The sequence below is a fragment of the Euleptes europaea genome, chromosome 7 (assembly GCF_029931775.1).
Source record: "Euleptes europaea isolate rEulEur1 chromosome 7, rEulEur1.hap1, whole genome shotgun sequence".
NCBI lineage: Eukaryota > Metazoa > Chordata > Lepidosauria > Squamata > Sphaerodactylidae > Euleptes > Euleptes europaea.
Genome location: NC_079318.1, coordinates 39,464,099 through 39,490,372, shown reverse-complemented (window position 1 = coordinate 39,490,372; position 26,274 = coordinate 39,464,099). Strand labels below are relative to the sequence as shown.

General features: G+C 41.7%; 1 protein-coding gene across 1 annotated transcript in view; it reads left to right on the top strand.

The window, feature by feature from the left end:
- Positions 1–26,274, top strand: part of KIF6 (kinesin family member 6) — a 177,621-nt gene that overhangs the window by 49,677 nt on the left and 101,670 nt on the right. Inside the window, exons 11-12 of the mRNA XM_056852795.1 lie at positions 20,146–20,251; positions 23,023–23,164. Coding sequence (XP_056708773.1) covers positions 20,146–20,251; positions 23,023–23,164 — 248 coding nt within the window. The remainder of the gene's footprint in view (positions 1–20,145; positions 20,252–23,022; positions 23,165–26,274) is intronic.

Below are 26,274 nucleotides of genomic sequence, written 5' to 3'. Positions count from 1 at the left end.
TACATTATAGTCCAAAGATTATTCATCACAAGATAAGGATTAGTTTTTAATTATGTAGAATGAGGCTGTATATTCATGCAATGTTTAAAAAAAATTTTGGAAAAAGAATTCCGTTAATCCATTCACAATATCATGTTCTTCAAGAGGTTTCTGTAAGGTTATTTTGGGCAGTTTTTTCTGTTTAGAAGATATTATCACAGATGCTTGGTTTTACAGTTCTCAAAACTGAATTTGTCTTCAGAGATAACATGAGTCTTCTGCACAGCAAAAATGTAATAAAATAAACATAGTGTTGAGGAAAATACCTTAATCCCATTGTTTCTTTGCACATCTATGTACACAGAATCAACCCCTTACCTCTTAAGTTCTTAGGTTCAAGAAGTTCAGTGAATAGAAGCTTGTTCGGAGCGGAATAGATCTGCACAAGGAGCTAGGTGTGAGGAGGGAGGGGCAAGCAATAAAAATGAAAATGAAACCTTTTGAGCAGAATACTCCACAAGTCTTTATATAGAAACCCATGATTTAAATCTAGACTTACTGACTAGTGATTTACTAGTGATTTAAATCGATTTGATTTAAATCAAATCCACCCTGGTTAAAGGTTAGAGTGGCTGATTTCTATGGAATGTGTATGTGTGTGTAAAATGCCGTGAAGACACAAATACTGTCATGACTTCCGGTGACTGAGCTGGTCCCGGCGCCAGTCTTCTAGGAGAGCTCCTAGGAGAATCCAAGATACGCTTTAAATTGGAGTGCTTTAGCACACCAACCCGGTCCTAAATAGTGGACTGGGATGCAGGAATTCCTCTGCAGCCAGAAGATAGCAGTGTGACTCCCATACTCTCCGAGGGAACTTTTAAGTCCCCCGGAGGTGTGGATGCAGTCCTGCTTTGGCACTGAGGGGAGAAGGCATCGCCGCAAGCGTTTTCTTGGCTACCAGCCGAGACCTCCAGCACCTATTACCATCTTAAGAAACATTTAAAGGAAAAATACCTCACTCTCCGAAGTCTAAGTGAGTACAAGAATTCTTTTGATCTTACAGGATATAGAAAATTAACCGGGCTGAAAGTAACTACTGGGAACTCCGCATGCCTCCCCTCCATCGTATAAAGCCTTTTTTGTTAAGATAAATCATCAGATAAAGTGGCAAGGACTTTATCAAATTGATCTGTGGGTAGACAAAACAATCGAACTTCCTGATTGATGTGAAAGGGACCAATCAGCTTCTGTGACGTTTGAGGGGAAAGGAGAATTAAAACCCTCCCTCTCCTTGATTATGCTACCTTTTCCCGGCTGGGGAAGGTCTTCCATCCACGTCCTCAAGTTTCGTTTTCAAGAACCAGAAGACATCTAGAGGGTTTAACACACGGCCAATTTGTCTCGCCTTTGTGCCTTAATAGTAGCGAATTTCCGTGGTCCACACGCACGATTGTCCAAGGGATGCGCATCGGACCCACCTTAGTCGCGAATTAAGGCAAAAAAAAAAAACAGGTTAAGCAATCCCTGGTTTATAGCAATCTTTTCTGTGCTAATCCGCTACTTTTTTTTAATTTCGCCACATTACCAGAACGTTGATGTGCGTGTAATGACTCGACTAGCTCGCTACTAATGCTCCTTACCGGTCTCCTCCGTCCCGCCCCCTTTCCTGCGTGAGTAATTGCCGCTTCCGGTCTCCCGTCCTGCCCCCTTTCCTGTGCAAGCAATTGCCGCTTTTCCCGCCATTTCCCGTCAGTCCTCATTCCGTCGCCGTATTGGCCATGCGAGGGTTGAGACGATGGTATACGGGAATGCTGGTGTTCCAAGAAAAAAATAGGGGGAGAATCGCCCTTTGATTGGATAACCCCTCAGCCAATCCTTGGGCGATGTCACTCCCCTGCTATCCCGCATTGCGAATTATCCCACAGTATATAGTTGGTTCAAACGCACGGGGAGCCTCCAGCAGCTACTTGTTTCAGACTTAATGTGGGATAGGCTGGCGTCATGTGTTTGATTAGCCAGACTTAAATATTGTGGGATTAAAATATTGTGAGATAACAGAGGAGTGAACCAGGAACATTCTGCCCATGCGTTAATCCCCTAGGAATTGCCGTGACTTGCAGAAGCATGTTTGCCGATTGAGGGGAGAAGGGAAGTGAAAGAAGCGTGCAGGACCGAAAGGCGTTCCCTTGGTGTATCATCTGAAGGCGTTTCTTTGAAAAACTACAAAACAGGAGACGTCAGAAAGTCCGTAGCTATACGGTTTCCTGTCAACTTCCTACTTTCTGTCTACTGCCGATCTAGAGCGTCTGCAAAAAAACTTGTTGGTTTTTTCAGAAAATTTTCAGACCTCAATTTCTACTTCAAACTAAGGACTTCTTGGAAAAAATTCTTAGTGATTATGTTTAACAAAGCCTATTAATCTACCCACATTCATTAAAATCTTTGATTTTGGACCTGCCAAAACCGCTGTTGAGAAGGGCATTCTGGCAAGAATCTGCCATGGAAAAGTTAATTCAGGATATGTTCAATCTACAAAATGAGACAACTGCAAGGTTCCACGAACAACTGATAAACCAACAAAAACAGATGTCAGCACTGCTGGAGCAGATGATGACCAAATTTAATATCTCCACCCTGCCAGCAACCCAAAACAGGAATGAATTCATAGAAGATGCTGCAGATGTATTCCCAAATACTGCAATACTAGAGAGCTCTCTTGCTGAGGAAGAAGAGAAAGAACACACAACAGACCAAACTCCAATAGCCTTGCCGATACCAATGGAGCAGAACGTAAGTGATTTCTTCAATCTGCTTGATGAATGTTTCAATACTTACTTGGACAGGAAAACTCGACTTGTTGGGATCTTCCTCTTAGAACTGGATGCGGAAAACATTGCAACTAAGATGCGCCTTGACGACTACTCATTTGTGGAAGAGAGCTTACTAACAACTTTTAAGGACCATCGGTGTTTAATGAAAATGATGAAAAGAAGGCGGCGTTGGAAAACCCAGATAAAGGGACTAGTTTAACTGGCTTTGGTGTCTTATGTGGTGAAGATTAATAAATGGAATTGGTTAAAAGGACAGGCCTTATGGATATGGATTGTATTCGATAATAAATTTACTAGCAATATTTCACTGAATTGGTGTTAGGGAGGAAGGGAGAACTTAAAATAAATTAAATTTCTTAATGGAAGTAATTAATGCTACTTTGTTCTACTAATCCTTTTATTATTGTTGTCCTTTTTACCCTTTTTTCTTATTTCTTTCTGTTTTCTTGTTTGTTATAGTAAGGGATAGATAAATAATGGAAATAAATATTAGGATTAGAAATTCTATGCAAAAGAATATACAAATATATTTTGAGATGGAGGAGGGTGTAGGGGAAGTTAACCTATGATTGAATGTAACAATTTTGGCAAATGTTTTCTATCTATTCTGATGTTGATTGTTTATTTGTATTTGCTGAACTATGTGCTTAATAGTTTAGAAAAATAAAAAAAATGCATATAAAAAAAAAGACACAAATACTGTCCTAAAAACGTGCAAAGTTTTTTCAGTTCTGCTTTTAAGAAACAGGTAAAAATATGACACATGAGAATGCCTGTTGTATGTTGGTTATGGGAAATCTGTAAGGGGAGTTCATAGGAGTGTTCCTTTGGCTCCTGCCTCTTTGGCTCGAACACGTAATGCTTCAGGTAGTACATTTACAGATCCAGGTAGTGACATATCCCAGATGTGGAGTGAAGCTAATAGTGTGGCTAGTACGTACTTCTCCTAGAGATAAAGCGGTAGGGGGAGATGTAGGATGAATGTGTGGGGTTGGAATGCCAGTTGTATCGGTGGCAGGAAGAAGCAAGTCCCCTGAGGTTTTCCTTGATGGGTGCTAGGCCATAAGACGAGGAAAAGGAAGAGGGAACTATACTAATTCCCTTCTTTCTGACCTGAAACATCAAGATCTTTCTAGGGGAAATCCAGATTCATATTGGGAAGTTTAATATTAGTTAAGGAGAAGATTTGTACTGCAATGCTTCAAAACTCCAAAAGTTTTCAATTAATATTTTTTGTGTTGAGGCATGCTATTGTACTGATTTTTTCCATACCAAAGTAAGCTTGAATTTATAATGGATGCTATGTTCACATGTTTATTATTTTGCCACATCATTCTTCCTGATGAATATGGTTGTTAGTGCTTGGGAAGTAAATGGGTTTGTAAAGAATGAAGATTCATGATAGCAGGATGCATAATTTCTCTTAAGTAAACAGCTCATTTAGAGACTGTGGCAGTTAGTTCTTGAAGTTGCATTCTCAGGAAATGGATATGCTATTAGTTATAAGGGACCTGGTAACTCTGCAAATATAATCATTGTTTCATTGACATTCAGAGTTTGACAGGATGGCTGGATGTTACCCAGCAGTTATCTGGGATGAGGAAAAGTTGTTTGACCAGTCATCCTTTATGTTGCTGAATTGGTACTATATATGTGTCAACAGACAGCATATCTTCCAAATTTATATGAACATTGGGAGCAATCATGTTTATGGAAGCCAGTTTACTGTGGGAATCACATCACTTTCACCATGCGACTTCCCAGAAGTTATGCATGCAGTTAAGGAGGATAGCTGCTTTTGTCCCATATTGAACAAACATGCACACATTCCACATGTCGTACTTTAATCAAATCCTGATGGAATAGCTAGAATCTTACATTACTTTAGCGGTATAGGAACAATGCCACTCCTTCCCATAAAAAAAATCCCTGGTCTTCAGGAGGATCCACTTTGCAGTTCCTCCCCATCTTAAAGACCACCCAACATCTGGAGGGTTCATGCTGGTGTGAGGAGAAGCTACAGCATGGGCTCCTCCTGAATTGGTCTAGAGCTTCTCATGTTACCCGCAGTGCAGGAAGGAATGGCCCCACAGTGGGCCAAATGTGTCTGTTGCGTGGCAAAGAAATGAGTTCTCTGTGAGGCACCTCTTTCACTTATGAGGTGTATGCTTTGATTCCAATCCTACATCCACTTTAGGTGAAACAACGAAGCTTTCATGTCAACCAGATGTGCATACTAGTCATCTTTCCAGAGCCTTATGTCTAGATTCCAGAGTGATCATCAGCTCTTTGTTTGTTACAATAAGGGTGGAGAAGAGAATTTCCCCTGAACACCAACCTTTTTATATGAGTTATTTGTTCCAGGTTAGATGCTGTTGGGGACCATGTTTCCCCCCCCCACTTCCCCACATCACTGTGGTGCATTCATGCACCTCCAGATTTTCTCTGGCTTTCTATGATATTTTTCCAAACTTTGCTACAAAATTTTGAGAAAGATCACAGCAAAGCCTGGATGGCTGCTGCATGGGTGGGAAAGTTAGATTGTCCTTGTCCTATGCATGTGGCAGCCATTTTTCCTGTCCCCTTGGTGGCCATTCCCAATCTGCCACTTGGGGGGTGGGCTTTTAAAAATCTGCAAATGAGTATAGTTATAATGCTGAAACAATCTGTATATCAGGTATTCTGAATTCGTAGCCATTTTTTTAAAGTATCTAGCCCCTTCCATTACAGAGATATTCCTTTCCCCTTGTGTGTGTGTGTTAAGTACCGTCAAGTCGCTTCCGACTCATGGCGACCCTATGAATGAAAGTCCTCCAAAATGTCCTATCTTTGACAGCCTTGCTCAGATCTTGCAAATTGAAGGCTGTGGCTTCCTTTATTGAGTCAATCCATCTCTTGTTGGGTCTTCCTCTTTTCCTGCTGCCTTCAACCTTTCCTATCATGACGGTTTTTTCCAGTGACTCTTGTCGTCTCATGACGTGACCAAAATACGACAGCCTCAGTTTAGTCATTTTAGCTTCTAGGGTCAGTTCAGGCTTGATTTGATCTATAACCCACTGATTTGTTTTTTTGGCAGTCCACGGAATCCGTAACACTCTCCTCCAACATTTCAACCACATTTTAAAGGAATCTATTTTCTTCCTATCCCTTTCTTTCCCCTTTCCCCTTATATCTCCATAATGAAAGGGAGGTTACTTTTTAAGAGATAAAAGCTGCGAACTGAGGAAACCTGAAAACCTCCATATGGTGTGGAAGAACTGGCTGTTCCCAGGGGACTGGGGCAGAGAAAAAGCCGGGAAGCCTGTCATGTGAAAGCCCTATTGCCATTGTGCTGTATCGGCAGCTGCAGCCACAATGAGGAGAGCACACAAGCTTGTCCCTGTGTGGAAAACACCACCCAGTACATTGGATTAAAGGCACTAGTGTCATGGAGTACTATCCTCGGATATTATAATATGCCTGTTGACATGTGCCGTTGAATGTTACTTTGATATGAAAATAGGAGTAGACACAGCTGTTGAAAGAGCCAGGGCCTTCCTCCAGGTTTTTTTTAAAAAAAGTATATTCATCTCCGAAACTAAGACTACACAGAGGCCATATCCAAGGTGTCAACCTGTAACTGTTGTCCTTTGAATAAAGGACAACTCATCCTACTTATCCATCTCTGTTGCCTTCTCTGTTGCAGCAGAAATGTGTAAAGTGTGTCGAATGTGTAAAGTTTGTGTGAGTGTATTTGAATAATTTGAGTAAAAGGAAGCAGTACACGACACAATTAGTTTTTTAATTCGATGTGTAGAAATGTGAGGGAAATAGGTACAGGCAAATATACAGACAAAGTGAAGTTTTAAAGCGAGGATCCACAACTTTATTGAGCATGTGGTCAGTTGTGGAATTTTGAGAAAGAATAGTGAGTGCTGCCACAAAATGGTTATTGTGGTGGATGGAACTAGTCACAAAAAAGGTTGTTTTGGGAGATTGAGGCCAGTCACAAATGGCCACCATTGTTGGCAGGATCTGCCCTTTCCTTTGGAAAATGATGCTGTTTGGATTCAGTTTTCAAAGAATGTGGACAGTGTGTTTCCCTCATGGCCACAGGGAGAGGTTCCCAGGACCAGAGACATAAGTAAGTCTTTATCTATGGACAAGTGAAGAATGAACAGCTGTCATATGCCTGCTGGGATAAGCTGACTTTATTGCAACCCAGACAGCTAGTAGGGAAGCTCCTTATTTGTATGTTTGTTCGTTTGTTTTGGTATTTTGTTATGTTTTTTTTTTCCTGTTCCATTCAAAACCCTTTGGATGGATTTTATTGCCAAAACTCAAAAAGTAAGCAAAGCACACTGGCAAATGCTGCAATGGTTAGAGGCGAGCTTTAGAACCATGCTTTAGACCAGTGGTTCCCAAGCTTTTCGGGCCACCGCCCACTTGGTTCCACAAACTCAACCCCAGTGCTCCTACCCTATGAAAAGCATTATTCAAAATAGGGATTTGCATGATTCGCTAAAGAAGATAATAACAATAAAAAATTTAAAAGAGTAACAATTAATTGCACACCTGTTCAAAATCAAATTAAAACTTTTCAGTTGAAATGTATTCAACAAAACTGATGAACTTGATCCAGTGGTATCAGCTCTTCAAAGTCTGGGGGGAAATTCTGAGCGTTTCCACCAAATTTGCCAGCATGGTGCCATAGCTTGCTCTATTGTAAATTAGTGAACAACACAGTTGAAGGGGCCCACCTCTAGTGTCCCCCTGCTGCCCTCTTGCCTCTTAGTGCCCCCCTAGGTAATCCCACTGCCCCCCCAGGGGGTGGTACTGCCCACTTTGGAAACCACTGCTTTAGACTTTGTTTTGCATCTTTCTTACCTTTTTGTTTCGTAATGCTATAAATTTCAGGACAGTGACTTCAGCTGACCTGGAAATCAGAGGTCTGTATCAGATGCCTAATCCGAGTCAAGATATGACCAAAAAATTAACCCAAGATTAGCTGGAATCATTAGTTCTCCAATCCAATTACCCAGAAGTAGCAATATTCCAGTAGTCAAGAAATCATACTTGACAAAGGCATATCCAGACTTTTTAAAAAAGAACTCTAGAGAGAAAGATTCCATAACTCTCCTGCACAACTGGTGTTGTTGCCCACCAGTTAGAGGAACCTTCCTAATTTCTCTTACTTTTACCTCAGCCCTTCGAAAATTGCTATTGTGGTGTCCTGACTGTGCTTTCACACCTGATGCTTAAATAAGGACTTCTTTTACTTTGGATTGTTATGTGAATGTAAAATGCACTCTGATGAGAATGTTTATTTGTATTACAAATGCACCTCTTTCTTGTTTTATGTGTAAACAGTTTATGTTAACATAAGTTGAGTGAGGCTCAGATGCCATCTCAATGTGAAAAAAAGTCATTAATGACCCATTCCCATTAATTAATGCTTTGTGCTCCAAACCTGTATTCCTCATTTGTATGCTCCTCTGAACAACTGTAGTTATTTATAACCTGTTTAATTTGTGTTTAACCAAACTGCACAGTAGATCTAACTAGTGGCAAATACAGCAACAAACATTATGTTCTCTTGCGAGTTGCGTACAATGATGTTTTTCATGAAACCTCAAAAGGCATTTGCTTAAGTTGCAAATACATTACATTTTTGTCTAGACTGAGGAGGTAAATTAAATTTAGACCTAAAGATATTTAGAACATGATCCAAGAGGCCGGGGTCTTGTTAGGAACTGATATATGTAAACTGTCAACAGGACCAGGAGCCAAGCTGAGTCTGTTGCTGGGAATTTAATGCTGTGGCAGGAAGCAAAAACTGATATGGAAAACCAGCAAGAATGAGGCAAGGGTTTAGATCAGGTAGTCACCAGGGAAAAGCAGCAAGGAGAAATAGGGATAAATCTAGCGGATAGGAGGAGCTGAATCAGGAGAGTCTGGATCCCTGCACACAGAAAAGGCTCCTAACTATAATTTTGTTTATGAAACTACTTTCTGCGGAGTTGTTTTATGACAGTGATTTTTAAAAAAAACTTTATCTCAGTTTTCTGTCAACATTGGCTTCCAAGGAGGTTTACAGGAATAAAGAAGAGTTACTTGAATAACATGAAAATCTTCGTAAATGTTACTTGCAGAGGCAAATCGTCGTTGAGTCGCATCCATTCTTGACAGAAGGGTGCCATATTGCTTCCTGCTCTCTCTCTGATTGCCTGTCAGTGGAAGTTGGGGCTGTTAGTGAGACCTGAGTCCATATACAGTGGCATAGTGTCTGGCTGCTTCCTGTTTTCCTCTGATTAGTCCATCTATGACAATTATAAGCTAGAGGGATGGATGATGCAACTACCAGAGGGTCCAACATATGGGCTGAAAACCACCACAAAATGGATTGCTAGTGAATAAGCTATTTATTTATTTACTTTGTAATGTATTGCATCTCACTGAGACTCAAGGCAGATACAGTCAACAGGATGGGACATCCAATAAGCAGCGTTGTAAGATAAGGATTGTAGAAACCTGAAACAAAGCATAAGTATCAACATGACATATTAAATGATGAAAGAATTATAAAGCAGGATATTATATACAGCAGCCAATAGTATGCATTATACACAGTCGTATAGTGCACAGTCCTTTTCCTTTAAAGCATCTTTCTGAATTATTCCGTTTTTGTCTAGGCCTATGTAAAAGTGCCCTCCTGAATAATTAAATTTGGATTAGTTTGCAGAATGCCAGGAGAGTGGGAGCCTTCCTAACCTCATGAGGCAGGCCATCCCATAAGGTGGGGACCACAACAGAGAATGCTTGTGTACAGGTAGTTGTTGATCTTGCCCATTTGCGGAATGGCACCTGTACAAGGCCTGCTCAGATGCGCAAGGCTTTTGTCGTGGCCCATGGGGGAGAGGGTGTCCAGCAAACGTGAAGGACCAAGGCCACAAAGGGCTTTGTACATGATAGCGAGTACTTTGAATAGAACTTAGTAACTTATGGGCAGCCAATGGAGTGACTGCCGAATGGGTGTAATATGCATGCTCCACCTAGTTCCTGATAATAACCACACTGTGGCACTCTGCATCAACTGGAGTGTCCAAGTTGACTTTGAGGGGAAACCTATGTAGAGTGCATTAGAGTTGTCTAGTCTCAGTGTTACTGAGGTGTGGATCCAAGTGGCCAGCTTGGCCAAGTCAAGGTAGGGAGACATCTTCTTGGTTAAACTGAGTTGGAAGTGTTTTTTGCAGCTGCATTAACTTGTTTCTCCAGCAGTAGTGGTGGACCAGCACAACCCCCATGCTTTTAACTGAGTCAGCAAGGTTCAGCTGAGCTCCATTGTAGATGGGAAGCATAGTGTCCTTCAAGATTTTTGCCTTCCCTACTTGCATTTCCTCTGTCTTGTCAGAATTTAATTTCAATTTGTTCACTCTTAACCATTTAACCACAGCTAACAGGCAGCAATTCAGACCTTCACAGCATCATGAGGAGATTTTGATAAGGATAGAGCTGGGTGTTGTGAGCATATTGGACAGTCAACCCCAAAACTATGAATAATTTCTCTTTAAGGGCTTTACATAGAGGTTAAATAGCATGAGGGATAAGACTGCACCTTGTGGAACCCCACAGGATAGGTCCCACACTGATGACCACTGGCCTCCAACAGCAACTGTGAGAGATGATTTGAACTAGTCCAAAGCAACTCTCCTGATACCTATTTCTGCCTCTAAACACTTCAACAAGATGGTATGGTACACTGTATGAAAGGCTGCAGATTAATACAATAGGAGCACAAGCAGGCATGGCCTTTGTCTACATTCAGCCAGAGGTCATTAGATGAAGCTACCAGAGGTGCTCTGTCCCATAGTCCATTTTGAAGCCAAAGTGAAAAGGGTCCAGAGTACATGAGTTATCTCAGAAGACCAGGAGTTGGTCCTCTACTGATCTCTCAATCACTTTGCCCAGAAAGGGCAGATGAGAGAATGGGTGATAATTAGCCACATCATTTTCTGTAAGTATGGGTTTTTAAACTAGTGAACAGATATGTCCGGTGTGTATCTAAAAACCTACTGTGAGATGCCATTGTAGTAATTACATCCAGAACAACAAACAAGCAATTATTATTATTGTTGTTGTTGTTATGTTTGCAGATATCATAGAATGAGTTACTACATTACGATTAGTGTGGTGTAATTTACTGAACTGATGAAACCTGTGTTCAATTTTCTGTTCAGCTAAGAAGATAACTGGCATTGGTTAGTAACTACTACATAGCCTCATCTACTTTAAAGGGCTGTTATGAAAATTTTGAAGGATAATTTCCTTGCCAGTTTCCTTAGCTTCTTGGATGAATGGTGAGGCAGAAAGTACAATTGATAGATACAGTAGATAAAACTGACATTTCCTTTAAAAAGACTTATACACATAATCAGCTAGATCAGTTTGAAGGAAAATTCAAGTTCTCCTGGGTCAAAACTGTAAACATTTATATCAAAGAGAACTTCTGGTAAATTGGCACAATACAGTTCATGTATAACATAGCTTGAAAGACACAATCGTATGCGTAGGTAGATTGTTGTCCCGTAGCATACAGTAAAAATGTATTTTCACATTATAACATGTGAGCCACGCACAGATGTGAGCCACGCACAAATGTGAAGAATGCCAGAACAGTATTAGACTGTGGATATATTGTGTAATTATATTTGCATATTGTGAGAAGATGTAAATTTTTCAAAGAAATGTATACACAAAGCAATGGGTCAAAATAATGATGGGCAATTCCTCCCCACTGTGTCTAATTTATGGAATGGAATAGATTATCCAGACATTGACTCAACAAGCCTTTATTGTTTATATTTCTTTTCATAGCATTTTCAGCAAAATGAAAACCAAATGTTTTGATTCCTTTTAGAAAATGAATTTACATACACCATATAAATAAGAAATCCTGTAAACACAATTGCTCACAACCGCTTTGGAAAATAGCTTTGATTTCAACTTTGTTTAGTTATACAGTGTGCAGCCCATTCCTAACCATGTTTACTTGGAAGAAAGTCATACTGAGTTCAATGGGATTTACTCTCCAGTAAGCGTGTTTAGGATTGCATTCTTTAGGTATATTTTGTGTATTTTCTACTTTTGTTGTATTTTATTTTAAGGGGCAGAATAGTACAATATTTTGCTCTCATTTATTTAAAGCAAAAGGATTTCACTTGAAAAGACAGCGACTGCAAAAGTGTTTCGTAAAACTGTTTCCAGAGTTTGAATCACCGTCTTTGGATGAGATGATCAGCCTTTCTTAATATGAAGTTGATCTTTAAATGTTTGCTTTAAACTAACATTCTTTGTTTAGTTAAAGACGCTGGCATCCTTGCGTATTTGAGAAAACGTAGATGAAATGGCAAGATGAACCCTCTCTAAGCAGGATAGTACTGTATACTTAGAGGCTTCTGTATTATAGGGTTTTTAATGCAGGATTGAAATGGAATCCTTCTCCTTTTATATTTCATGAGGAACATGCCAGAAGTAAAAGGGAGAGGCCTTTTTGTTTGGACAATGTTGGTATAAGTTCTTCCGCCAGATGAGCTCACTAGGAACTCAAGTTTGCCCAGAAAGTCAGGATTTCGAATCAAAACTGCTGTGTTCCGTAGCACCCACGCTTCTGGAACCCCTGCCAGTTGGAACTCTTTAAGGCACAGACTGGAAGTGCTGGGTTAGCACTTTAGTTTATTAATATCTTTACCTTACTACTTTTTTATTGTCAAATAGGGGAGAAATAGCCCTCTGAATCCCAGCAAGTAGGTAAGATGGAACTGAAAAAATAATCAGGAAGGTACAGCATCAGTAAGGCTGATTGAATTGACTACCTTGTATAAATTTGCCCCATATGCGGCCTTCAGTATTCTGGAGTCTGGGCTTTGTGAGAGCTTTGATGCTTTATTCATCTTTGTTTTTGGGGAAATGTCATATTTCTGAAGATATTTCAATATATGATTCTGGTCCACCACATGTAAATAAAGTCTCTCTAAACAGTTCTAATTACAATTGCAAAAAGTACACTAAAAAGAAACATAAAATTTGTTTTCCAGATTGCTGCAGCCTATTTAGTTAAACACCAAGAAGCACTGAGAGCCAGTTAAGAAGTATTTGGTCTGGCTAGTCTTTAGATAATTTTTGAAGAATTATTTCGGGTACTAGAATGGGAAGAAATGGTTGTCATATCATAATTTCCTTGTTTTATTTATTTGGTTATTTTAATTATGTAAATGCAAGCTGCTTTATGCTCCAGTGTAGGGGAAGTAGGACACATATGCGATATAAATGAGAGACTCTATAAAGATCAGCTATATTTTCATTCCTGGCAACAAATACAAGTAATTCCATCAATGGTTACAGTATAGTATAGTGTCCGATGTTAGTGAATAACTAATCAATGCACCTCTGAAGAGCAGATGATTGGTCTTTTCCATATTGATTGTTTCAATATCTTTCTTCTGGGCTTACTTCGTGTATATTTCCATGGAATATACATTCAGATGGCAATCATGTCTTTTTAAAGCTATCCTTTTTTCTTGGATATTTTCAGGAAAAGGTTGAACATCTGTTAGTCATGGACTGAAAACAGGGAATCCAGCTTCATGGCTCAGATAGAACTGGATGACTTTTGTATACCTTCAGACTCCTGAGGATTTATTATTTATTTCATTCACACCCCTCCTTTCTCCTCAGCAGGACCCAAAGCAGTTTACATTGTTCTCCTAGGATTATTACAATAAAATGCTATGATACAATTTAATTTTATCAAGTTTTTTCCACGTCAGTGCAAAATGGTTTATATCCAGGCATTTGTTTGAAAGTTATTAAACCCATTATGAGCAACAGGGGAATCTGCATCTTGTATTAATTACATTTTTGAAAAAAACATATTTCAGTACTTGGGGCATTATACTATTATCTTGTGTGGCTGAAAAGAGCGTGCATCAGTCTGTTTAAAAACTATCTATACATAATAATTAGCATGTGTATAACTTTTAAAAGTCAGTGCCTGCTTACCATGCTCGGTGATGTAATTTATTATAACTCTGACTTAGAGTATTTGTCTAAATTAATGATTCCCACGCCTCCTCCTCGGGGATATACATCAGTACATTTGTGTCTTTCGGACACATCTTCCAGTCCCCTCCCCTGACTCTAGTCCCGTTGTCACTAGTGGAATTCTAGTGGTAACTCCTTGTGATGCGGGTGGGAGGGGGGAGACTTGGAAAACACCAGTCAAGAACAGCAGTTGGGAGTTGGCAGCTGGGGAGAGGGGAAAGGAGGATGGCCGACTGAAGGAAACTGTGCAGAAGAGCTGCTTTAGAGCTGGCTGAAAATAGTCAATTCGTTACCAAAGGTTCCCAGTTGCTGGAATAGGACTGCAGTTCAAAAGTTCAATGGAAGCGAAACTTTGTAACTTCTACATTACTTGCAGTCTGTGACTGCAGTAAAATTATTGTTCCCATAAATAAAAGTTAATGTCTTGTTTTGTTTAACCCTGTGGGCGGCGTGTCTAAGGGAAGGAAACACACACACAATTTAGTATCACAGTCTGTATATGATCCGAAATGAATAAATGGTATTAATGGAACGTGTGAATGGAACCGTGTTGGAGCCCCGACCCCACTAATTCCGTGTGAGTGAGGGCTTGCTATTAAAGGGGTCTGGGCTACCCTGTCTGTGGATGTCTCTGTGAGTGAGAGGACCTGTGGTGTGAAATGGTCATGGCTCTCTGTATATTTTAAAAGAGTCGAGAAGGGTGGAGAGTGTGACGTCCTGACCTACAAATAATCCATAACCTGGGAGGTTTAACAGGGTGGTAGACATTCTGTGTGAGTGGGAAGGGGCATCACACTCCTCCATAAACTTTTTACCGGCTGGCACATCCTCAGCCCTCAGTGGAAATCACTGACCTCATGAAGCCCAGTAGGATAAGGACTTGTAGAATTTTTTTTTAGTCAACCCCCACCTACTTCTACAATTTTCCCGACCACCATGATATCAAACCCAGTTGCCTGTGTATCTGAATGATCAAAATATAACTGGTGTTGTTATGTATAAAAGTCTAATAAGTAGATGTTGTTTTGATTTATGCCTGCTGGAGAGACAGAGAAAGGATTCGAAGTTTGGGGACCCAGCCTGACAGGAGGGCTGTGATAGGATTCGAAGCGTGGAACCAGCCTGGATAGGAGGCTGAGAAAGTAGTGGAAGCTTGAGACCAGCCAGAGAGGGCTGTGATAGATTCAGAGCTGGGTGAAAAGACGAAGAAGAAGCGAGACTATACCCTGTGAACCTGAGGGTTCAGTGAAAGCCAGAGCTATTGACACACACGACCTGTGGGAGTGACAGGAGTGAGAACTGGGTTAGAGAGGGCCCATTCTCAAGTCACAAGGGGAATTAGTCTCTGAGGTAGAGCTATTCCAGTGGCAGGAAGGTGTGGAGGATTACAGCCACTGAGGTGGGCTAGTCGGAGAGAGAGCTAGGCTGGGGACAGAGATGAGAGTCTGAAGCTGTATGGCAGTTTTGAAAGCTGAATCTGAATAGTCGTTCTGAGGGATAGAACTAAAGCTGAATGACAGTCTGAACGTCTGTATAATAGTTCTCAGAAGATAGAACTAAGCTTGAGAACTGAAGGAACTAGTGTGAAGGAAACATCTAAGCTATATCTCTAAAGCAATCTTGTGTATATAAATCTGGCTTGAGTTTTCCCTTCAAATCTCTGCCTTTTCTTAATAACCAATCTCTGAGTTCTCTTTAATAAACTTCCCTGTTTTCTCTGTTTAAGTTGAAAAGCCTCTTGTCTCCTATTTCTCACTGAGGTAAATACGGGTGTGGGACTGGAGGAGAAGAAAAAATAATTCTCACAAATATACTCATGCCAACGCCTTTTCCCCTCAGCATATACGGCCGGGCTGAGTGAGTGGGATAGTGAAGTGGTTGGAAGGGGGCTGCGTCATACCTGCATATTAAATCAATATATATTACAAACCTTTTAAAAGTCTTGCCTTTGTTTCAAACTGAACTTCAAGAGAGCTGTTATTTGGCAGTATGACTGCAGTCAAAACCTTACAGTTGTGAAGGGCAATTTTGTTAGTATTAAAAGCTGATGACAACTTCCTCCAATTTTCTTTTTAAATTTGTTTTTTATTGGACAACAGCTTCTTAAGGGTTCTATTAATAAATAAATCTGCAGTTTTCTTTATTATGCAGGTTGTTCTGGTTGTAACATTCTCATCACTGATTGATTCACAATTTTCCTCCCAACTTTGGTACCAAAAGAGTTCTAAAACAAAGTTATTTAGTTAAATTAATATTTATCTAGTGGTATTTTAGACTTCTTTTTCTATTACCTTTGTTGTTTTTCATTCCATTTTTTTGGTCCTAGTATGGATATCAGCCCATAGAAAAAAATTTCTATTTTCATACTTGGTCAATACATTATCTGTTTAGAAACCTACAGGCTTTATTCTATTAATGTGCACAACTTAGTTGATTAGCCTCTTGAGTTTTTTAGGATGGTTGTGTTTTGGTAACACCACACACTAATTAGACCTCAAGTATTACTACCAGAGTTTAACGCAAAGTTACGAGAAACAAGCAGGAGATAAGAACCCCCACCCCTCTCTTGTTCCTGCTTTTTCAACCCTTCCCGTGGCTCCTTGAGACCTGGATCGACAATAGACCCCTGCAAATATATATGTGTATATGTGTACAGAGAATTTTATTGTTTGTCTGTGTTTCAGGACACTATTGCTTTAAAATTTTCTTGAGTACACATTCCAGTTTTGGCTGGTTTTCCTGTAGCTGCCATTTTCCAAGACATTTCAATGTTTAAAATCTAGTGAGGATGCTCATCTTGGTGTCAAAATATAAGTTTTTGAGGTCGATAAAGCCAAATACATTATTGTATTTGTTGTGGAGACAGCCATTTTTCCTGTAGCCACCATTTTGGAAGATGGAGAATCTTTTTTCACATTCTTGTAGGATCTTCATATTGCTGTCAAAGTGTATGTTTTTGGGGTCAATTTATTTTGGGGGGCTTTTTGCTTTTGTTTTGTTTCCCTGAAAAGGAGATGGGACAACAGTGATTTCAGAGCTAGGAATTCCCACATTCTGTGAACAGCAGATATTCTGCTTCATTGGTTTGTGGGTTTGTTTCTGCTGGCAAAGGACACCTGCAGAAGCAGAGTTTTTTCAAGCGTCCAGCCAGTCTGGTTAAGGAACCAAGTTGTGGAAGGAAATGCACATCTGTATGGATGTCTGATTCCTCCAAGGTGTAATCTCAGGCACCTACCTCTCGAAGGGTCCTAGCTCTGAGGGCCCTGGGATAAATAGGAGCCACCTGGAACCTGGTACACCATCTGCAGCAACTGCATTTATCGTTGTGATTTTCCCAACACGGCCTACCTGGAACCTCAGAGGAAATGGGTGTTTGTCTCCTGGGGTCGCGGCTGAATGGGGCAGAGCAGCACAAGGAAGGAGCAGAAGGCTGAAGACAGTTGTCGACTTCTGAAGGCAGGCTTGGTCTGTGGCCAGGACACAATGGGGCCGGAGTAAAAGTGGTCTGAGCCAGTGCTTGCCTTGTTGGATTTTCACCTGCAGGATAACAAAGCAGAGGCCAAGAGTGCCTGGGTGGGCTCGAGCATGTCTGTCAGGGATCACCAGGGATTCCACTCCGTAGCCCATGGGACAGTACTCTGTCACAACACTCCCCCCTCCGGCAGAGGCTCGCACCACCCAGAACATGCTCCCTATCTGGCATAAATGTCTTCAGCAAAGAGTAATGATGCATCCACCTTGGTAGCTGTTCCACAGGGCTCTGCTTCTGCAAGGAAATGAGTTCCAGGATTGTGTGGTTATCCACTGTACTCTGCATGGTGGGGCTTCACGCCTCCCCCCCCCCCAAAAAAAGCATCCTGTCTGAGCAGGAACCCAACCTATGTAATAGCTGTCAGCTCAGTGCAAAGCCAGATACTCAGGGGCCCTCCCCAACAGCTCACCCATGCACCAATCCCCCTTGTGCACAAGAGGCCATGGTGACTGGGGTCCACGGCTCCTGTGCTCTGCTGGGCTGCCATGCTACTGGGCTCAGTTGTGGGAGGCGGTGTTGCCTGGGCGGCTCCCAGCCATGAGCAAAGGGAAAGGGGGAAGGAGGTTCTGGGGAAAGTCCCCTTCTTGCCTATCAGTGCACATCTGCCCTTTTGGGTCCTGCCTCAGGAGATGGGCAACCTGTTAGTGTTACTTGTTAGTATTCAGAACTGGGAGTGGTGAGCCACAGAGTGTGGACTTTGCTCTCCACTCTGGGTGTTGGCGCAATGTGCTCACCCAGTAGTGCTAAGTGCACTCTGCACTTTTCCCACCACCATTGCTTCTCCACTCACTCTTATTCTTCACGACAGGGAGCTGTCAGTATCCCATGCCACACACCTACCTTGTGAGTTGTGGAGCTTCCTGGCCTGGGTTTTTGTAGGGTGGGGGCCACAGTTGGGAGCTGGAGAGGGAATTTGGCCATCGCAGGAGAGGGAAGTGATTGGTCGCACCTGTAGTCAGCATTCTGGACTGCTTGGGGTCTCATGGGCATGGCCACGGCAGTGGGGGGGCTTGTTTTTTCTGTTCAGTAGGCGCTTATGGCCTGCACCATATTTTCAAAGGTGCAACTCTGTGACCGCGTCAGAGGCCATTCCTGGGCTAAAAGGACTTAGGGAGCCAACTAACTCCAACCACGCTCCCACAAACCACCGTCCTCGCAAACCAGCAGCTTAAGGGTCATGTTATGAGGAAGTAAAGGTAAAGGTCCCCTGTGCAAGCACCAGGTCATTCCTGACCCATGGGGTGATGTCGCATCCCGACGTTTACTAGGCAGACTTAGTTTTACGGGGTGGTTTGCCAGTGCCTTTTCCAGTCATCTTCCCTTTACCCCCAGCAAGCTGGGTCATCATTTTACCGCCCTCAGAAGGATGGAAGGCTAAGTCAACCTTGAGCCGGCTACTGGGAAGTAGTTATGTGTAAATGCATTTCTATGGATTTGGGGCATGAATTTTTCCCTTTTCATAGTGGGCTTCTGTGAGGCTGCTGTAAAAGTGTTCATTTAATATCTACATTATTTCTAAGTGTAATTGCATGTTTCAAAAGTAATTGAAGTAAATGTTCAGCTTTTTGTTTTGCTTGTTTTTGATATACTTTTGATGAGTTCTTGGATAGAAAGAGCTGTCTTGATTACTGCTACGGCTGATACAGAATAGGCCTTTGTCAATTATATTCCTTTGATCCTGAGGGAATTTCTGTTGGGGAAATGATTCTGGCAGGGTTCTGGTAACATTCTGCTGTACTTTTTGGATTTAAAACTGTAAGCATGGCCTGCAGCAATTAGGACAGAGCCCAGTAAGGAAAGGAATGTGGTTTTGCAAAATCTGTTTTTTGTTTTTTGCTTTTTTTAAAAAACAGACTCTCAAAATACTGTTCAATCAAATAAAGAGCACTTTGGCACATACAATAAGGGAAATAAGGACAACCACACCCCTAAATATGATGGAAATTACTTCCTGTCATAAATGGGCAAGTGACGGCAGTGTCCCTGATCTGTTTCTTCGTCATTATGGAGCCATGATATAGGAAGTCCAGGGCTAACTTGCCCCCTTTTACAGCTAGGTTCTCAAAATATCCTGAAATTAGTCCCACTGGCTTCATTAGGCCTTCACAGAAGACAGCGAAGTTTAGATAGGTTTTCTTATGGCAGTGTTGTTGTATACCAATTTGTCTGATTGGAGAGCTTCAGTCTCACAAAGCATGACCTCTGAGGTATAAGCAGTGAGGGCACATGACAGCAAGATCTTGCATAAGTTTCTCATTCCCCTTCCTGCACAGCTCCCTGTACGTTCCAAAAATCATGAGGATCAAGAGACCCTCATAAACAAATTGTGCCATGGCATGGAGGGCTGCACTGAGTCTGGGAAATTGCTCAAACATGTCTCCCTTTGCTCATGTGAGAGCACCGTGCTTGTGCAAAGGCAAGTGGGAGGCAATAGGCTCCTCCGCACTCTCATTTTTGTTGCTTGTGTGCCCCTATTGCTTTGGGGGGGGGTTCTTTTCCACATATTTTTGCTCCCTCTAGTGGTTGCTTCAATATTATGTCGCTGTATCTCTGGCATATTCCCCTGCCATTTTAAAAGTGCAGGGAAATATACTGATATCAGATCTGTTGCACTGAAAAATACACAAGGTTGTACATTAATTTGAAATGCGGATTTCCAGTACATAACATAAAGTACCCCATGCCCAATAAACATATTTATTCTCTGTTGTTATGTGTATTTAGGGTTGTTGAGAAGATTAAATGTTTTTTGGAAGATACAGATCCTGAAAGCACATTGGATGTTGGTGCTGATATGCAGAAGATCAAATACTGTTTCAGCCATTTAAAGGTACACTTCATTTACTACTGTTGGCCTTAGGGCGTGGAGGGGGTTCTTAACTTGATAATAACATATTGTGTAGTTTGTTTTATTAAACTTTACTTGGGGAAAGGTGAGTAGGAAATGCAGGGTCCATGTTAGAACCTTGTTCAATCAAATGGTGGAACACCAGCTATGTTGTACATTTTTGACAAGAGAAAGGAAGTATTTCTGGTTTTGATAGTGTAATCAAGAAAATGTGATGTTTGTCTTATGTTTTCTCCAATTGTATATGTGGGAAGTGTTCCACAAATTGTATTAACTAGCTGCCAGAGGATATAGTGATGGCTGCAGGCATAGATAGCAGACAGATTCATGGAGAATAGGTCTATCAGTGGCTGCTAGCCATGGTGACTAAAGAAAACCTCCACGTTAAGAGGCAGTAAACTTCTGAATACCAATTCCAGGAGGCAATATCAAGGGAAGGCCTTGGCCTCTATGCCCTGTTGTTGGACCTCCAGAGGAACTGGTTGGCCATTGTATGAGACAAGATGTTAGACTAGATGGATCACAGGGCTCTTCTTATGTTCTTGTTTAATATCTATCTTACTGTTAAATATTTCCTTATAAATTAATTATATTAATAATATCTAATCACTGTTGAATACCTTTTAACATCAGCAGTGTGGTAACTGTTCTGTAGAATAAAGATGATGGTGTCTGCCATATTGATTACAATAGTGACAGAACAAAGGTGAAAAGGGAGGAAGAACATCATAAAGACATAGGTCGTTTATGTATGGTTAGTTTGTCCCTGGTTCGTACCTCTCTTGTCTCATATTTTTATATCCTGAGATTGGAAAACCTTATGCATGGTGTTGCTTGTAGTTAAGAAAGTCCTGGACAGTCTCTTGAGCACAGCATAAGCACAAGGAGAAATCAGGAAGTGCCTGAGTCCCTGCCCCTTTAAATCCTGCATTGTCTTTGGCAGTAGTGCTTACTCTGACAAAAATGTCACCCTGCCCCTCTCCCCCAGTGAGTGGCTATTTCACAACCCAAAATGGAGTACAGAATTGCATCCACAAGAGTAAAAGGGGGGATATTCTCCTGTTTACACACGCTGCTGAAACTGTCTAGAATAGATGGGCAACTTCTTTGTTTGTCCCTGCGAATTGCACAAAAGGAAAGGGGGGGATCTCTGCAGTTGAACACAGATGGGCAAGTTTGCTGTTTGTCCCTGTGAATCGCACAAAAGGAAAGGGGAGGAATATCTGCGGTTGGACACACTGCTGAAAATCACTGAAATTGAAGCCTCCTCTGTGCCCCCTTGTCACGTTTTTTTGTTGTTGTTGTTAAATTGCTGCTCCGATGGAATACCGGTATATCATCATATCATCCACAATACTATTAAAAATTGCAGAGAGAGCCAACAGAGCCTAAGATTGTGTACTCGCTCCCTCTTCCATGGGTAAGTCATCACCCAAATGCGGGGGGGGGGGGGGGAAGCGAACGTACAATTCTATGCGATGTCTGCGATTTTTAATAGTATTTTGGATGATATGACGATATATCGGTATTCCATCGGAAGAGACGAATTTTTTTTAATGTTGTGAGGGGGCACAGAGAAGGAGCAGACTGTGGCTTCCTCCGTCTCCGATATGGCTTTTTGGGGCATTGCGGACGGGATGACTGAAGGCTGGCTAAAAGAGGAGTTGGAGGAGGGGTAGGAGAATGGGGGGTTGTCATGACATGGGAAGATCGACCAGCGGCTGAATTATGCACCTACTCACATCCAAGATAAGCTTGGAAGTAAACTTATTTTCGGGATAAAACAGGGATTGGAAAACACAGGGAAATCATGGAACAGAAGTAAGCTGAGCCCTGAGGGAGGGGAACATCATGCATAATCCCCACAGAGAAATGGGACATTTGTGGGAGAATCGCAAGACAAACAGCCTTGCATAACCGACCATAGAGAGGGTGAAATTGAGGAAAGTTTAGTGGAAGTTCCATAGGACAATATGCTGGTCCAGCAAGAATCTTCCAGAGAGTTTGAAAAAGATGAGAGCTTGGCAGAGCAGAGTAGATGGGATTAGTGAATAAGTGAATTTGGGACAAAGTGTAAAGGTGCAAGAAGTAGAAGAGTTGGTTTTTATATGCCGACTTTCTCTACCACTTAAGGAAGAATCAAACTGGTTTACAATCACCTTCCCTTCCCCTCCTCACAACAGACAACCTGTGAGGTAAGTGGGGCTGAGAGAGCTTTAAGAGAGCTGTGACTAGCCCAAGGTCACTCAGCAGGCTTCATGTGCAGGAGTGGGGACACCAACCCGGTTCACCAGATTACTGTCCGCCGCTCATGTGGGGGAGTGGGGAATCAAACCCGGTTCTCCAGATTACAGTCCACCGCTCCAAACTGCTCTTAACCACTACACCACACTGGCTCTCGGGAAGGAGGAAAGGTTTTGAAAGAAGAGCAAAGTCATGAATGAGATGAGAGAGGGTAGAGTAGTTTAAATGTGAGGATGAGGAACTTCAACTTGAAGTGAAAACCACTGGGTCAAAAAAACGGTCAAATGAAAGGGAGAAAGATGACATTGGGTGAATGAGTAACAAGTAGCAGGAGAGAGCACCATCATGAGCTAATTGCAGTAGTCTGGAATGGTAATATTGGTTAGGTTTTGTTAGGCTAAATAAATTCTTGTGTCATCCCTCAGTTCGAAAAGACAAAGAAATGGAAGAATACTAACTGTGTGACCATTAAATTATAAGAGCCCAAAATTGTTGTTGTTTTTTAATAGAGACTGCTTAATGATGCGAAGCCTTGTGAGAATGCTTTGCTTGCATCAGACATTCCTGAAGACAAAGATGCCAATAGCTCATCTGGGAAAGAAGAATTAAAGAAGCTGAAGGATCTTTTGCAGCAACGAGACAATGAAATCAGTATCCTTTCTGAAAGGCAACTTGTTAAGATTTCAGTTAATTTGGAAATGTAGTTTTGTTGATTGTCCCCCCCACCCCCGCATAGTTTGACTTAGAGGAATGTGGGTCCACAGTTTGCTGTTATCTTTAACATGCTGGTTCAATCTCCTGATGTAAAAATATTTGTTGCTTGGCTTAGTTCTATCTCAGATCCAAAGTTTCTGGAAACCTAATGTCAAGCAGGTGCCTTTTTTAAGTAATGGAAAAAATTGATACTATATAAAGAAATATTTATTACCTTTCAAAAAGTTGAATTTCCTGTAATTGTTATTTTTAGCCAAGTGAAATTTTGCTTTGGGAACTACTGGACTGCGCATTTAGATTAAATGTAAATTTATTTTAAACCTGAAGCTCTGTACAATGTACATAAAATATGTTGTGCAGCCCACTCCATCGACTCACAGAAAACCTTATTTTGATGTGATAGAAACTGATGAAATCACTTCAACCTATTTCTGCACAGGGGAGAAAAACCTAATCATTTTGGGCTATCAAAAATGTGATAGAATGATTCAACTTTTGTAACATTCACATAGTGACTGGCTGGGGGATCCCAGTGGGCCAGGTCGGCGGCTGGGGCTTTCCCACAGCTTGGATGGAAATGAGAACATCCGAGCCAGTAGTGAGCGGCCACCAGTGGGATCCGGCCAGGTGGTTAAGACTTTTTAAAAGGGCAGCTGAAACCCGCAAGGGGAGGGGGGAAGAGCGGTGAGTGAGAAGCTGCGCATCTGGGCTGAGAGTGTTCCTGAAGTGACAGCTGCCATGGAGACGCTGAGAGTGGCAGAATTGGAGATGCCAGTGGCTGAAGAGGAGTTAGCTCCTACAACTGGGGAAGCATGCACGCCGGGGGAGGAGAGTACAGCAAAGGCACCAGGTATCCCTGAGTGGGCAGACCAGAACCAGAGCAGTGTATCCATTGGGACAGCAGGGGAGCAACAGTCCAGTGCAACAGTGGCCAGGAGGACCAGGACGAGTTCGTAGGACCTAGGAACCTCCAGGGAGACGTTGGTTCCGCAGCTGGCAAGTTAGTGGGGGCAAGACCAAGAGAAAGGACAGACATGGGTGCAGAATCGGAGCAACAAGCTGGAACATGCCTGACTGTGGTTGAGAAGGACTCCGTAGGGGGACCAGGAGGCTCTGGATCAAGGACTCAGGAGGGGGTGAAAGGTCTCTTAAGGGACTGTGCAGCTACTGGGGAAGGTGGTCTGGTTGGGACAGTGGGAAGGCACCAAGGCCTAAGGTGGCTACAGAGATAAGTTGGGCGGGTGCTGGGAGAAGTTGGATAATACGAAGGGCCAAGGAGGAGCTAAGAAGATGTTCCCAGCGCACTTACAGGGACCCCTGGTCTGAGACCACACTTTTTTTTCTTACTTTGTGTGTGTGTGTGTGTTTGACAAGCTGTGCATAGTATGCAAGAGTAGAAAATAGTATCTCACACAGTTTAGAGTCCTCAAGTTCTCTGCTCTTCTTTGTTTGTTTTAAAAATCATTTTTCACTCATGGTTTGAAAATACAGTAGAAGCAGGGGATCTACAAGGATTCATGGGAGAGGAACTCATTTTCCTCATTCCCCTCCTCACCCAGTCTCTATTTTTCTCTTTCTATCCCTTTGTAGCACCTGCAGCCTTCTCCTGTCCCCTACTTTCTTTGCTTTCTCCCATCTACCTTACTGCTGCCTTTTTCTGCCTTGACTTCAGCTTTCTCTTCCATCCACCCTCTAGCTTGACTTCCCAACCCTCTTTTTCTCTCCTTACCCTGCTTATTTGCTTCATTCCCTCCCACCCACAATTCTTTTAACTTTTCAAGGCTCTCTCCCCTGTCTATTGACTGACACTGAGTGAGGCATGAAAGATTCAGCAGTGTTATTTGGAATTCCCTAACAAATTTCCAAATGGTCACTAAGATCTCATGACGTAGTTTTATGAGATCTCAGTCACCATTCTTTTCTTAAAATTGCCGACATTGCTTCTGATTGTGGTATGGGTTGAAGCCTCATATATGTTGGTGTTTTTTAGATTTCAGATTTGTCTGCAAACCTGGGGCTTCTTGTCCGATTGCTTGTTTTGTTGTTGTTGTTGTTTATTCGTTTTTGGTCTGTTCACTGGGGTTAAGTACAGAATTAAGTCTATAATTATATTTTAGATTTTTAGGTAGACTGCTAAAGTAAAGATTTCTAATCTTCATCTGAGGAACGTATAAACCTGTTTGAATACTTACAGCAGCCTACCAGTCTTTCAAACATTCACTCATCAAGGGCAATCTGGCTGGCACATGTCAAAATCCAGCCTTTCCAGTGGCCACTCTATTACTGTGAAATAGCCTTCTTTATGCTATGTTTCAGATCCTTTGCCTGGTAAGAAAACTTGTAAAACCTAGCTAATCCTGGTTGAACCACTGAATTGAAATTTTAACTATTAGTCCAGTGACTAGTAAATTGCAGTGTCAGTGTGGCATTCAAACTGATGTGGTGATTGTATAATTGTTTTTTTTATCATGGACTGGATTTTTTAGTGTTAGTATTTTTATTTTTTTGTGATGTTTAGACTTTATCTGGATTTCATTTGTGTATTTAGTAAATTTTCATCCCACCCTTCCTTCAAGGAGCTAAAGGCAGTGTACATGGGTCTACCTGCTTACATTTTAATCTCACAGCAATCCTGTGAGATAAGTGAGGCTGAAAGAGAATGACAGGCCCAAATTCATATAGGGACTTTCAGGTCAGCTGAACATTGTTAATACACCACACATTTGTTGTGCGCCACCCTAAACCCATTGGAAGAGTAGAATATAATATTTCAAATACATAATTAAAAATGCACAGGCACATAGAATATATCCGTTAGGTGCTTACTAACATTCCCTGTTTCCCCAAAGAGCTCACAATGTCCCATGAACTCACATGTACGCTAAGCAATGTGAACTCTCTCAGCAAACATATTGACCCCCATCCACAATGACCCATAAAGTAAAGGAAGGCCAGGAAGGGGAGGGGGCTGTGGCTCAGTGGTAGAGCATATGCTTGGCATTCAGAAGGTCCCAGGTTCAATCCCTGGCATCTCCAGTTAAAGAGAC